General features: G+C 41.5%; 1 protein-coding gene across 1 annotated transcript in view; it reads right to left on the bottom strand.

Moving 5' to 3' along the window:
- Positions 1-4,118: 4,118 nt before the first annotated feature.
- Casp2 (caspase 2, apoptosis-related cysteine peptidase) overlaps positions 4,119-15,747 on the bottom strand; it is a 16,501-nt gene continuing 4,872 nt past the window's right edge. The window contains exons 2-7 of the mRNA XM_013021581.1: positions 15,189-15,365; positions 10,718-10,846; positions 10,510-10,600; positions 6,861-7,010; positions 6,634-6,743; positions 4,119-6,518 (exon numbers count right to left, since the gene is read on the bottom strand). Of these exons, the coding sequence (XP_012877035.1) occupies positions 6,387-6,518; positions 6,634-6,743; positions 6,861-7,010; positions 10,510-10,600; positions 10,718-10,846; positions 15,189-15,365 (789 nt within the window). The 3' untranslated portion in view covers positions 4,119-6,386. The remainder of the gene's footprint in view (positions 6,519-6,633; positions 6,744-6,860; positions 7,011-10,509; positions 10,601-10,717; positions 10,847-15,188; positions 15,366-15,747) is intronic.

Raw genomic sequence — 15,747 nt, 5'->3', positions numbered from 1 at the left:
TTCAGATATACAATATTTGATCTTAAGAGTTCTCACCACATATACACAAAAGTAACTATGAGGGCTGGGAAGGTGGCTCAGTGATAGAGTACTTGCCTTGCATGCATGAGGCCCTGGGTTCGATTCCTCAGCACCACATAAAACAGAAAAAGCTAGAAGTGGTGCTATGGCTCAAGTGGTAGAGTGCTAGCCTTGAGCTGAAAGAGCTGAGGTACAGTGCCCAGGCCCAGAGTTCAGGCTCTACAACCGGCAAAACAACAACAGCAATAAAAAAGTAACTATGAGGTGGTTAACTACCTTGATTGTAGTGATTTCACAATGTACGCATATGTCATTGCATCTTAAATAAACACAATTCCTATTTGTCAGTTACATACCAATAAAGTAAAACAAACAAAAAACCAACATCTTTTCTAGCATTAGTCCTATGTATCCACCCACAGATAACAAAAGTTGGATGGCTGAGGGATTAAAGGGTCTGTGTGATAACTTGCACTTTCTTCTCTGTGTGTGTGTGTGTGTGTGTGTGTGTGTGTGTGTGACTATTGAGACTTGAACACACAGTCTAAAGCTCTTGTTTGGCTTAGCTCAGGCTGTTCCTCTATCACTTGAGACATACCTTTGTCTTCCCAGGCTGGCTTCAAACCTTAATCCTCAGACCTCAGAATCCTGAGTAGAGGAACCCTTTTTTAATAAAGATTACCAAAGTGAGACTATATTCTTGAAGGGCTTCAAAAACAGATTTTTCACCTGTTTGTGAAATCAGGCTCTCTGAAGGTAGTGTTTCTATAAAGTAGTTAATATATATTATTATATATATCATTATATATTATATTATTATTTATATTATTAATATTTATATATTATATATATAATTTTATTGTTGTTAAGGTGCTGTACACAGGGGGTTATCATTTCACAAATCAGGTAATGAATATTTCTGTTTTTGGAACAGTGGCACCCTTTCCTTTGCTTTTCCCTTCTATACGGAACTTTTAAAAACAAGCAATTATGGTTTCCTTACTGTTCCTATTAGCAGGTCACAAAAACAGCAGCTCAGTCATGGACTAATATTCGAAGGCAGACACTAGCAGGACTGTGAAGCTATTCACATTGGCCAGACCTAGTGGAAACATGTCGTTTCCAAACCATCAGCTACAATTCTAGAACCCCTTCTTAAATTAGGAGGATTAAAGACAACCACAGGCTGCTAGTGCTGATATCTACTCTGCCAGAGAGTAAGTTAGCTCGTGTTCAAAATTAGGAATAGTTTAAACCTCATGCATGCTCTCCTGCAAGAAACCTAGATATAAATCAGGCCCAGCCTTCATTCCAACAGCCCATTGGACCTAGTGCTTAGGTTCTGATTTGGAAAGCCAAAGATAGGCTTCTATGTAGTTCCATGAAGCTTTTAAACTTGAAAGCAAATTTGTAAATAGGCATGACTGATACATATTTTCTTCTGAAGTTTTAAGTAGGTTCTCCTAGGGTCTATGATACTAAAATGTTAAAATCTACAGGCTATGGAATTGTGATCTGAAGGAAAGTTGTACAAAGTAGGCAAGATACAAGGATCCAAGAAGGGGAAAATCTGTCTTGGGGATATTGGTAATTGTTAGGAGATAGTCTTTCAGTATCCCTGAACAATCTTTCTGCATAGATTTCTCTGTTACATTCTTGCGTTTCCAACATACAGCCTTTCCAACATACAGAAGATTAAACACAACCGTCATACTTTGTTTTCAGTCATGTATTTCCTTCTGTACATTCAGGCATGGAATCCATGCTCACTGCTGACATTTCAGCAAAGCAACTACCGCTTCTCTGGACACCTTCTGTTTACAATAGGCCTCACTGGTGTTCACGTCTCTATTTCTTACCAGCCTTGCTCTCCTTCATTCCTTCCCATATATAACAGATTACACCTTTTCTGTAGCACATCTCTTCCACTCTCTCCAGGTTTTACAAACACAACACCCTTTCCCCTACATCATCACATTCAATTCTCATAGGTATTGTTCAAAGTAGAATTTGTGTTTGTGCGTGTGTGTGCACACTGGTCCTGGAGTTTGAATGCAAGGCCTGGGAGCTGTCTCTAGGCTTTTTTTCCCTCAAGGCTAGCATTCTACCACTTGGGCCACAGCTCCTCCTCAGGCCTTTTTTGGTTGTTAATCAGAGAGAAGTTTCCTGTTCTTGCCTAGGCTGGCTTTGACCAGGATCCTCAAATCTGTTTCCTGAGTAGTTAGGATTTCAGGCATGAGCCACCAGCACCCAGCATTTCTTGATTTTTTTTTTTTTTTTGGTCGGTCATGGGGCTTGAACTCTGGGCTTGGGCGCTGTCCCTCAGCTCTTCAGCTCAAGGCGAGTGCTCTACCACTTGAGCTACAGCACCACATCCAGTTTTCTGGTGGTTTATTGGAGACAAGAGTCTCATGGTCTTTCCTGCCTGTGGCTTTGAGCCACAATCCTCAGATCTCAGCCTCCTGAGTAGCTAGGATTACAGGCGTGAGCCACCAGTGCTCAGCTTCATTTCTTGATTTTTTTTTTTTTTTGGTCAGTTGTGGGGCTTGAACTCTGGGCTTGGGCACTGTCCCTCAGCTCTTCAGCTCAAGGCGAGTGCTCTACCACTTGACCTACAGCGCCACTTCGGTTTTCTGGTGGTTTATTGGAGATAGGAGTCTCACGGTCTTTCCTGCCCAGGCTGGCTTTGAACCATGATTCTCAGATCTCAGCATCCTGAGTAGCTAGGATTACAGGCATGAGCTACCAGCACCCGGCTCATTTCTTGATTTTTAAGTAAGGGTAACTGAGGTTATTGGGTATCTCTGCCAAGGTCTCCAACATTATTAAAGGCAGAGCAAGCATTTAAAATGAGATCTATATATAAAACCTCCAGAGTTCATGCCCTTCTGACTACATTTCTTTCTCTTTAGGTAGTTCAGTGTCTCTGAGACTCTTAATCTTCTGAAATACATGGGAAAATGGTTCCCACATGGGTCCATTTGGTAAGATGCAAGGCTCCACATTTAGTGCCTACCACAGACCAAACAAGTGCAGCTACTACTATTGTCTTCTTCCTCCTTAGCTACCTCTCCTTTTCTTCTTAAAACCACATTTTGATGGGAATACTTGCTTGTTTCATTTCTTCCTGCTTTCCTTTCTCCATCTGAGAAAACAGGATAGAGAAGGGCAGCAGAGGGCAGCCCCCAGCTCAGGGAGGGGGATAATTTTAGAAGAGAATCCCCTGGCAGAGGTAAGTGGGGGAAGGGAACAGAGCTGTGAAATTCAACCTGACACCCTACTCAAGGGCGGGTGGGAAGGACGTGGACTCTAGCTCAGACATGGCTTTGTAATTCCCAGCTCCTCGACCTTGCATAAGCTTTCCTATCCCTAAAAATGGGTACTCATTTTCACTATTCTAACTTCTTAACCTTTCCTGGATTTTTGTGTCTCACTCTGAGATGATGTTTTACTCTGCAGTATACAACCGCTTTTCATACTTTTTGCTCCTAATGTTCTTTCACGTCAAACTATTACCTGGTAATGTGCTTCAAGGCTTCAGTATCTTTTGCTCTTTTGTATACCTCAGCAACTTTCACAGCTGTTTCCTATCCAATGTTGCTACAGAATGTTCTACTACTTGCTAGACCATCTCTAGCCCAAGTGTCAGGCACTCACCTCTCTAGGAATGCACCAAGTACTCCTCAACAGTCCATACCTGGCTTTTCTACTGTCCTAGAATTTTTTAGTTATCTGTCCACTCTAGAGATATCTTAAATCTTGGACCAAGTTGCTAAATAAAATCCTATTATCCTTTCAACATCAGCTTCCTATTCGAACCCTACTACTCGAGTCCCCATCCTGTAATCAGATAAACCAGAACTATCACTGTTTGCTTAACTCTTCCATCTTACATAACCATGAGAAATTCCTGGGCTATGCCAACTAACATGTACAAAAAGAGTAATTAAAAAAAATAAGGTTTTCAGCTCTAGGTGTGTTTTGTGAGGTGAGGAGAAATGGCCCAGTATTGGGGGTGGGGGGAGACAGCTAAAGAAACTGAAAGATATAGGCTCCAGAAGATGAGTATCTATAGAAATTGACATCACACACATGTAACAAACATCAACATTTATTTGGCACCTGATGGCAATACAAAATCTTGGCAGTGGGAAGTGGAAAAGTTCTACCACTCAAATATGTCCATCCTGTACTGACTGACTGACCCAAAGGCAGGATGTGGCAGCAAGTCTCCAAACCACTCGGCGTGGAACAAACATTAATTGAGCACCTTGACTACTACTTTGGGCCTAGCAGTTTGCTAGGCACCATGGGAGATGTGAAGGAAGTCGTCTCACAGATCATTTGTCTTCAAGGATCTAAAAATACCAGTAGATAAAAATAACCCAGAAAAACAGACTGAAAATACTAAACTGTGCATAATGTCAAACGAGAAATTCTGCCAAAAAGTAGGATTCTAGGAGGGGTTGGATACTTGCCTCCTTCTATCATTCAACAAACATTTATTGAAGACCTAATAAGTGCTAGACTCTGGGTATATACTGATGAGTAAGAAATGCAGGGTTTGTACCCTCTTTGAGTTTACAGCCAAGAAGGAGAGGTAAAAATGAGTAAGTAAAACAAGAAAACATATCATTACAGATTGCAGTTAAGTCCAATGAAGGATTAATAAGATGCAGTAATTACGAAATACAGAAGACTGTTTGCAGACAGAATGGCCTGGGAAGGCCCCATCATACTTGAAGAATAAGATGCCACTCTTATTCAAGAGCATGGGATGGAAGCTAGGTACTGGTGACTCACTACTGTAACACTAGCTACTCAAGAGGCTGAGATGCAAAGGATCACAGTTCAAAGCTAGCTCATGTAGAAAGGCCCCCAACACTCTTATCTAACCAGCATGAAGTAGTACAGTACTAGCTGCAAGCAAGCAAGCCAAGCAAGTGTGAGACCCTGAATTCAAGCCCCAGTACCAGCAAAAGGAAAAACAAAAGTGGTGGGATGGAGAACACAGAACATCTGAGCAATCAAGGAGGTCACTGGGGCTGGAGCATAGTGAGAAATTACCACTAAACGAGGTTCAAGGGGAAGTTAAGAACCAGATCAAATAAAGCAGAGCAGGGGGTATGGGTAGGTCTTATGAGATGTACAGGAGGTCAAAGGGTTCCAAGCAGTAAAGGATCTAATTTATACTTAAAAAACAAAAACTACTCTGTTGTGTGGAGAATAGATTACAGGAAGACAAGAATGGAAATAAATACAAAAGAAGGTCTTAAGAACAGGAAGTTTTCAAAGGCAGAGAGAAGGAAGTTTTTCGGTTGAAAGAGTAACATCTGTATGGTAATATATGCATTAAACAGAAATAGAGAGAGCTGAGGCCACACAAAATCACAGGAGAGTCTGACAGAAGCAGGGGGCAAGAACAAGGTACTGTTACACCCGTGAGCAGCTAAAAGATCAAGTGCAGGAGTATGTCAGACAGAGTTGGTGGCAGCAGTGAACAGGATGAGATGAAACAGGGAGCTAACAACTAGAAAGCTTATACAGAAAAATTCAGATATGAGGCACAGCTGATTGCATGGAAGTGACACCTCACAGGAAGGAAAAAGCAGACACTTCACAGGTGACAGTGAAAGGAGGTACACCACTCTTCCTGGACTTCTGCCGACACTCCTGAAAGCATAACAGCTCAGGGAAAGATCAACTAAGAAAGATCATTCTATTTCCAAATGCAAGGCATGCAGACCAGAGGCTCTGTTGAAAGTCTGGGTGCTTGGAACTCAAAGGAGCACAGGTGGGGGGGAGGGTGTTTGAGATGCTTGTCTTTCTCCTGGGCCTGCAGTCCTGATGGGGAGGCACAGGGACCACCAGCCCGCACCCCTAGAAGCAGGGCGAGGCTGTCACAATTGCCTCTTCAAGCCAAATGAAAATGTCTAAACAAGGACACCTTCCACTCTCACCATGGTACAAAAGGGGCTGGACCATGAAAACAGTAGATGATTGCTGAGGTGTCTGAACTGAAAGCAGTAACAAAGTGCTACCTAAAAGCCATGAGGACAGAATACCACAAACACCAGTGATCCACATGCTCTCTTCCATGACCACATTGTGTTCATATCACCTGCCAGGCCACAGACAAAAACATTCCCAGCAACAAGTGTGGCCAGAGTTGCCGGCTCTACAAGGAGTCAGTGCCACCCAGGAGAGGCTGGTCTCGAGTCCAGATACCAAGGTGGAGATGATGGACACAGGAAACAAGCCGCATCCCTGAGGGGGCAGAATGGAAACCATTCGTCCTGAAGAAAAGGCTCTCTTGTGCCTTTGGTGGTCCAATGGCTCCCACCAGCAGGAACAGGAAGGTGGCATCACGTGGGAGGGTGTCCTGGGAACAGGTAGAGGTGACGGCACAGAGTGCTACAATACTCAGACATCTCTTTGCATCGGTGGAACTCTGTGCCAGGGGCGTAGCCTTCACGCTCCTTTATAAGCGCATTCACCTGGGAAGGCAGAACCAACGATCCAAAGTCTGAGACTGGGGATGGTAAAAGGACCAGGAAACCAATGCAAGGGAAGGGGGGTGGGGGAAGTTGCAAAGGCTCATGGCTGACCTACCTTAACCAGCATGTCAGCCACATGCATGTCACAAGCCCGCTCAGAGAACACCTGAGTGAGCGCCTCAATGTACCAGGAACCCCGTTTGGTGTTGCGCATGGCAGCAGTCCCTGCAACCAGATACGTGAGAGTCACAGCTGGACTTGTACTACACTTTGTGCCCTTCCCAATCAGCCTACCATGAAAAACTCGAGTCTAGAAGAGTAGGATTTCCGGACTCAGGCTACCTTTGAGGCAGGCATAGCCACATATCATGTCTGAGCGTGTGGGCAGTCTCATCTTCAGCAACTCCTCTTTGCCTGCATCGCTCTCCTCACACCCAGGGGATCCTGCATGGTTCTTCCCATCTTGCTGGTCAACCCCTCGGTCAGTCTCATCTGCAGAAAGGCAGACAAAATGAACAAAGGTGTTATTTCCCCCCATGGATCATGGGCCTGTCACAGGCAAGCCCAAGTTCCTTTATAACCGTGACAGGGAAGAACCCGTTCCAGCTGTTGACTCCAACCTATTGCTGATGGATTAAAACAAACCAACGAACAAAAATCCATGTATATTACTTTCCCAGCATGCATGCATCCATTCCTCAGAGGGCACCTTTTGCAGACTAGGCAGACTGCACTCAAGCACATGCACACATACAAGGCCAGACCGTTTGCCATTCCAAGTAAGGCAGAAGGTATCAAATTAAGAAATCCTTGTAAGTGGAATTAAAATTATCTAAGAATAAAATTTACTTGTTCAGTTAGTAATTTATCTTAAGGTCACAGGGCTTTTTACTGCAGTGTTTATAATAAAACATTGATATTTAGTTTTATTACATAAGCAAAAACAAACCCAACAAAACAAAAATCTGTTCATTAAAAATCACAATCTCAAAATATCCTGTCAGCAAAAACAAGTGGAGACTCCAAAACTGTAAAATTAAGCACAATCAGTGATTTCCAAGGTGTTTCTGATATTGTTGTAGCATTTACTATGTGTTCAACAGTTTCATAAGTTAAATAATCACAAACATTCAAGATTTAGAAGAAAAATTCAAAAAAGGAAGAACTTAAAATTGGGATAATTTGATTTTCTCCTCCAAGTTTAAAAAGAACTCCAAGTTGCTGTTTTATCTTGGGGTTAGGCAGAGGTCCTGTCTGTCTGTAGAAAAGGGAGACAGGAAAGACACACAGATCAATACACTAAGGGTAAGACTTTTTCAGTATTTCCTGCTTGATGCGATATTTTCAGGGTCTAGCAAAGAAGAGATATTTGAAGAACTGTGGTAAAATGGACAAAGATTCACTGGTTCAATAAAAATTCACCGAGCAACTTCCAGGTACCAGGCAGCATTCTCTAGTAAGACCTAGAGACAACAGTGAGGGAAAACAAAATCACTCCCCTTATTAAGTTTACATTTTAACAAGAGTCAACTAGGGCAAAGCTTTTACGAACACTAACTATTTTACCAAATATGGAAGGAAGACTAGTATGTTCAAATTTTCATAGAAACAACTAATTTCTGGCCATCCCTTACCATTACCATCTCTTCTCTCTCTAAGTACGTATCCTCTCCTCCCGTCTGCCTCTATCTCTTGGGGTGGGAGGAGGTGCTTGAAACAGGGCCCTGTAATCTTGCTTGGCTTTCTTGCTCATTGGTAGAATGAATGGATTTATGTTTGTTTTGGTGCCAATCCTGGGGCTTGAACTCAGGGCCTGGACACTGTCCCTGAGCTACTTTTGCTCAAGGCTAGCATTCCACCACTTGAGCCATAGCTCCACTTCTGGATTTTTATTTATTTATTTATTTTTAGTAGTTCAGTGGAGATGAGTCTCATAGACTTTCCTGCCTGGACTGGCTCTGAACCAGGATCTTTAGATCTCGGCTTCCTGAACAGCTAGGATTACAGGCATGAGCCACCATGCCTGGATATAATTTTTAGAGGAGTTGGAGAGGCAATGCAAAATATTTAATTATTCCAAAAGAGAAACCATTTCTCCCTGTTTAGATCCAATACTGCATCCACATCTGAGTTCAGAAGAAAATGTCCAGTAATGTTTTGTTTTGCTGGCAATGATTCCTAAAGTAGGCCAAGCAAGCGTGTCCTCCAAGGGACAGGAGCCTGTCTCTTGCCTTGAAGGTGCATATTATTCAGTAAGTGCTACTGGGTCTTTCTTTACGATATCCCTTTTTCTGCTTTTTATTATTATTGTTATAATTTTCTAGACAGATAAAACTGTCATCCATTCATTCAGTATTTATAAGTGCCATCATGTGTCGGGTAGTGCTCAGGGCCTGGGGAGACAATTAACCAATGAAAAATTAACTTCCTTCCTAACCTCACATGCTCTTTTGTGAGTGCTACTCTGGACTGTGGTGACTTTTCTGGAAAAATTTATCACCTTATTTCCTACTTAAGCACCCAACAGTTCCGTACTATTATCTCTCAAGTCCAAAATCTCAACTGTGTCTAAAGATTTGTAATTAGCTGCTCAACTTTCTGTGATAAGCTACATTTCACTGTATACTTACACAGATGCTCAGCTTTTTAATTAGATCTGAGCATCAGGGGATATTATGTAATAGAGAGGATGCATCCTTTTATCTCTCGCCCTCTCTTCTTCTCGGTTTCCATCACCCTGACCTCTGTGAGTCATACATACTGCAACTAAGTCTTATCCTAGCCACAACTAACCTCTCTTAAAATGACCTATTATGATGGCATACTCCTTCACATGTCCACATGTAATTTCATCCTTGCTTGAAAACTAGTCTTAACTGACCTCATGTGTACTTGCTTTTGTTTTCTGAAGAACTTGTAGGCACCTTAGGGACCATATTCTCTCTTGCTTTTGTAGGAGTAGCAGAAGTGTAGTGCAGTCTTAGTTACACTGCAGGACTTTAGTAGAAAAAAAAACTTTACAGTGATATTAGATTAGGAAAACAATATTAAATACCATACAAGAGAGGAAACAAGGCACCTGCATGTTTGAATAAAGTACAGTTACCCTTTGAGGGCACTAATCACACTGAGCAGTCCCAGGTACCTTTCTCTGTGGATTTACCATCAGTCAGGTACCAGGCTAAGTAAGCTCTTAATCACCACAACTTTAAGATGAAAGTATAATGATATGAAATGTTCACATTTTATATGAAAGGAACTGAGGTGGAGGGATGAGAAGTAGCTTCTCCAATCCATATAATTACTAAGTAGCAGAGTGAGAATTTGACTCCAAATTTAGAACTCTTAATTACTACTGTTTTCCTCCAGGATGAGAAGGAGGCCTGTGTGTCTTCTAAGACTTGTCACAGAGGCTTGGCTCTTAAAGGGGTATAACAGACTACATGCAAGAAAGAAGAGGGACAGAAGCAGCTCAGGAAAGAGTCCAGGGCTGACATGGATTCTGTACAGCTATCCTGCATGGCCCATGAATGATGAAGGAAGAAGGCAAGAATGGAAGCATGGTTGGACACACAAGTACAAGGAGGAAGTAGAAAGGGACAGAGAGAGGAAAAAGGAAAGAAAGTAAGAAAGAGGAAAAAGACAAGCAGAAAATCCGGATGAGTTACAATAAAAAAGAATATGTTACAGTTACAAAGCAGGGAAAAAGAATCCATTTTCTCAGAAGAAAAGGTAGACATTGACAGGAGATCCTGAAAACAGGATATGGTGGTGCACAGAGATTGACCAGCCTGAGCCATGGGCTGCCCAAGTCCCCGCACACCCCATGCATTGGGAGACACTTACAGAGCAAGAGAGGCGGTGGCAGCAGTGAACAGAAGGAGGTGCCCAAGGGATCCAATAGCACCTGAGAGGAGCAAACAGGAAAGTGAGAGCTGGTGGGAGGCTGCCCAGGAGCCACCGCCCAGGTGCTGGCCTGCCAGGCACTCACCTCCACGGCAGGCCTGGATGAAGAACATTTTTGGCTTGTTCTGTAGGCCTGGACAGTTGGCATTGTCAAAGAGCCGAAAAACCTCCTGGAGCTGCCAGAGAGATAAGGGAGAAGGAGGTTAGGCAGCCAGCCGCTATCATTAGAAAAACATCAGTGGGAGATGAGGCAGCCCAGTGCCTACAGTCAGCCTGTGCAACATGAAACGCACCTGGAGCAATTTGCCGTCCACACCATAGATGCTGCCTTCCACACCATGCGAGAGGAGTGCCACGATGCAGGAGTCTGTGACCCGGTGTTCAGGTAACTGTGCGAAACTCTGGAGTTTCTCTTGCATTTCCTACAAGACAAACACCTTTCAGATAGCTCATGATAGTCGGAGCCAAGACAAGCACCCATCTCCAGTTTTCTGTTTAAAATTCCAAGCTACAAAATGAATACCAGTAAGCCAAAACAGTAAATGCAGTCCCATTCAATGTATATAATGTAAGAACTGAACTACGTAACTTGACAGTAGGGACAGGATGAGGAAAGACGGGAGAGAACGATGGTAGGTGGGGGTGACTTTGATGAAGGTGTCTTGTACTCATAATTTGACTTATGGAACTGAAACTTGTGTAAGTATTTAATGAAAAAAACACTTTTAAAAGCCTAAGCTATTAAAAGATAAAATGTATTTTGTATATTCCTGTGGCCAGTGATACGAAGTCAGAGACCTACTAAGAAGCTTAAAGAACCCTATGCACTCATCAAAAAATGCACGCGACTTCTGCCACAAAATTATGAACACAAGTTTGCAGACTCACTGAGACAGTAACTGTTAAATTGAAGTGAGTTACTAGCAAAGAAGCTATGTGAGCTAACCAATTTAGATTCATTTCCTGATCAAACAGAGCAAATGGCCTCATATACAAATGATACAGTAATGACCATATCTATTCAGCTACAGGAAAATAAACTACTCTGTAGCAGAGGGCATCAGTGTCATAGTAATGAGCAGCAACATTGTCTGGTGTTTTCTTTCAGGGATCATAGATATCCATCCGACAACGACCATTTCTGTATAAAATGCTTTGTGTGAGTAAATATGAATGATTTCACCCATGGATCAGACCCACCTGGGTTTAATCTCTGGGGTCATAAGGTAGAACAGATATAGTCCTTCAAAACTCCAAGTTTCACTTTGTCAGAAAATGATTACAAGTCAATTTGTTCTTAGTTTGTGAGAAGAGTAAATGAGACAATATCGAAGTGGTATCACTTTTTACTGCACAAATGTATCATTATTATGAGCATGTCCAATAGAGGAACAATGCCTTTTTTAAAAAAAGGAACCTATTGCTGCTCAACATTGGCATCCAACTTAAGAATTTTATTTGGCTTCTAAGTCGCCTTATACTTGCACCAGTAATTTAAGCATTCAGTTCTATCAGAAAGTTATGATACCTAACAGTATAACAACTTTTAAACCTATGCCTCCTCAGCATTACAAGATATCCAAGTCTCTCACCTGAGATTAAACATAGAGGAACCAGTTCATTTTGTTTTGACCTTGAAGGACACATAAGAAGGATAAACATCCACAGTTCTAGCACATGTGTGCTTCACATTGTGAAGCACACTTGTGTGATACATTCAGAGCAGAAAGCAACCACTGCAGCACTACCTAGGAACTGAGGACAAATGCAAAATACTGGAGATGGCAAACTGTTTTAACAAGTCCTCCAGCTGACTCTGGTATCTTAAAGAGTATAAAACCCACTAACCTACATATTTGGTATATGATTAAAATATTTATAAATTGGTTCAAGTGGCAGAGCGCTAGCCTTGAGCTGAAAAGCTGAGGGATAGCGCCTGGGCCTAGAGTTCAAGCCCCATGACAGACAAAAATAAATACTTATAAAATATTTGGAAAATTGCAATGGAAATGGAGCAATTGATATTGGAAATATATGTATACTTTCTGGGCTAACAGAAGCCAATCATAATCATTTATTTATAAAATATATATATATATATTTCATGGGACTATATGGTTGTGGATGTTCTTATGGAGTTGGCCATGAGAATAGATGATAAAGAAATTAATTTTGCCTAAAGAATGCAATAGAAATTACAAATTTGGTCACCTGTATTTTTGAACTCTGAGATTATTAGGTCAGGAGACAGAAAACAAAGTGCAGGACAAGAATGCATACACATTGTAATTGAGCTTAGTAAGAATAAACTATTCAACAAATGCAGATCATTATTATTTGAGGGATCTTCCCACACATAATATAGCTTTAAAAAATGGTATAGTTCAAGTGGTATAGTGCTTACTTTAGCACATACAAGGCCCAAGGTTCAATCCCATGAAAAATTGGGAAGGGGAGGAGAGTGGGGCAGGGGGTGGGGAGAGGGGGAGGAGGGGGATAAAGGGAGGAGGACCCACAAATTTATTTCTGATAAAATTAAATACACAGTTCTTATATTATTCTCATGTGTGCTGTGAGACACATGAGAATAACCTGTGAACCTCAGAAATTAGTGGCAAAATTGTATGAGTGGCTGCACTTCCTAGAGATGACCCATAGCTTACCTTTACACTGTCACTGCAGTTGATGACACAAATACAAGTGAAATAACTAACATTTGATAAAAAGAAATGTGCTGCTTTAGAAATGGAGATTCATGTTCTAATGCAGTGTATAACCTGAGGTAGACACACCAGAATTTAATGTCCAAGAGAAACACTGAAAAAAAACCTGTTTTGTTGGCCAGCAACAAACCAGTGTTCCCTTTTTAGTACCATCAAGGGTTAAAGACTATTTTCTATTTTTATGTAAGACATTAAAATTTGTGGTTCTGCTTTTTGGTTTTGCTCGCCAAATTATTATTGAATAGCTTCTAGAGAGGGTCACCAGAGAAGAGCAGTGTACAGGTGCCCAATGCGTCACATTGTGGCATCTACTGCAATTATCTGGCTTGTGACATTTCACCTATGCTCTATTCCCCTAGGCTTACATGCCTTCACCAAATCCTCTGCTTTAGAGCCTCTGTAAGTTCCTCCTACTCCACTCCTTCTCATCACATCTACCCAGGGAATTCTAGCTCCTGCAGAAGACTTTGATTTTTTTTGGTCCTTAGGAATATAGGACAATGTTCCTCTTCTGTTGATGTAAAAGCTTATTCCTTCATCTATCTGAAGTCCCTTGAACTCAATGTCTACATATAAAAAAAATTTGGCAGCTAATCTGGTTATCTGTTGTAAAGTACTTAAAATTTAACTTTACTATAGTTCCAGTTATAGAATGACATACCAGAGTATGAGATTCAATAGGCCCTTGAATCTGCCTCAGACTTACTATAGGAAATAGCACTTATGAAGTTGCTTTAGAGACTCACCAAATCAACTGAATGTTTAAACCAAGTCAGAAGTATATAGCTGATTTGGTGACTCAGTATTGTACCTTTAAGTCTCAGGTATATAAGATCTCTTCTTGACTAAGTAACAGTTTAGAAAACCATGCCCTAATAGATTGCCAATGAAAGGAATGGCTAGACCAAAACTTCTGGAAAAAAATATATAGCCACATTTTGTTGGGGTAACAGTTTCGTAGCAGTGGAAGTGGGCAGGCTACCCGTTTCCCTTTTGCCAAGCAGACCTCTCTGGGCAGCATGTAACCTACTTCAATTCTTCAGCAATGGCTAGAAATGGAACAAGTGTGGATTTACTACCTTGAATGGGCTATTACCAACAAACAGGAAAAAAAAAATCCTAGGATATAAAAGACAGCACTAGGCATCCACTGATGCTATACCATTTGTACAGTAAATGTTCAACTATTTCCACAGAAGCAAGACAGTTGAGATATAAATGAAGACCACAAAACAAATGCTGAACACAAAACCAGGACCACAACCATTTCCAACCCCAACAGGTCAAAGTAAACCTCCTAGAATTTTAATTTCACCACTGGTAACACTAAGGCAAGTTTAAATAGGCATTATAATGGGCCCAAAATAGTACTAATAAATTTTCAAATAGGCTACAGTCAGCTTCAAAACAGAAATCCTAAAGATAAGAGTGAAGTACAACAGAGCTGCAATAAAAAAAATAACCCATAAGGAAATACTCAGTAACTTATCATTTGAGAATCTAATGCAGAAATGATCTACTCTAAAATAGGACTTGTAGTCATGAGAAAGGTACACAGTTTGTGGTCATGAAATAGTACTTACAAGAATAATTTTAGCAAATTTTCTTTTCAAGAATTGTATCTGCTCAAGTCATCAGTTAAACATTAGTTGGTCATCTAAGTGACGATACTAGCTAGGAAGTAAATGTCCTGAGCAGTCCTGGTTTATAAATATCTTTTCTGAGTTGGTTAGGGTAAATCTCAGTGTCTCATCACTTCCTGAGTGACTGAGAATCAAGTTTCTGAACATGTAAAAGAACCTAACCCAGGACTATTATTACTCTATGAAAGCACAGCTAGTCTGAGATGTCAGTGTTGAAACAGCTGGTGGGGCCCTATCATTTTTACTATATTGCAAGGAGGGAAATATAACAGAGCAAGCAAGAGCGTATAATGAGCAACCAACTTGTAAGACATATCCAGGAAGCATGGGAACAGAAGAATCTGGCCTCAAAGGAGAGCTCAGTCCTTTACTTATCAGCCTTTCCAACTCTTAAGTACCTTCGCAGTCTGGTCATGCAAAACATGGACGCTGAAGCCCAAATGCTTGAAGAGGTTGACTAAAGTACTGTGGTCCACATCTCCTCCAGAGCGAAATTCCAGATCTTTCTCTCCAGTGAAGTGTACATTGCTTAGCACCAGTGCCAGGCCACGGGGTCGGGACTGTAATCTGTAGGCCTAAGGGAAAGAAGGCAGGTTAGATCAAGAGCTTATTGATGTCAGAAACTATGATTCCCCTGCTAGATTAGGCATTTCTTCTTTATTTTTTCTTGCCAGTCCTAGGGCTTAAACTCAGGGCCTGGGCACTGTCTCTGAGCTTCTTTTGCTCAAGGCTAACACTCCACCACTTAGGCCACAGTACTACTTCTGGCTTTTTCTGTTTATGTGGTACTGAGGAATTCAACCCAGGGCTTCATGCATTCTGGGCAAGCACTCTACCACTAAGCCACATTAGGCATTTTTTTTTTTTTTGTCAGTCATGGGGCTTGAACTCTGGGCCTGAGTGCTCTCCCTCAGCTCTTCAGCTCATGGTTAGCACTCTACCACTTGAGCCACAGCA

Source organism: Dipodomys ordii, unplaced genomic scaffold (genome assembly GCF_000151885.1).
Source record: "Dipodomys ordii isolate 6190 unplaced genomic scaffold, Dord_2.0 Scaffold56, whole genome shotgun sequence".
Taxonomy (NCBI): Eukaryota; Metazoa; Chordata; class Mammalia; order Rodentia; family Heteromyidae; genus Dipodomys; species Dipodomys ordii.
This window is presented reverse-complemented; position numbering and strand designations above follow the sequence as displayed.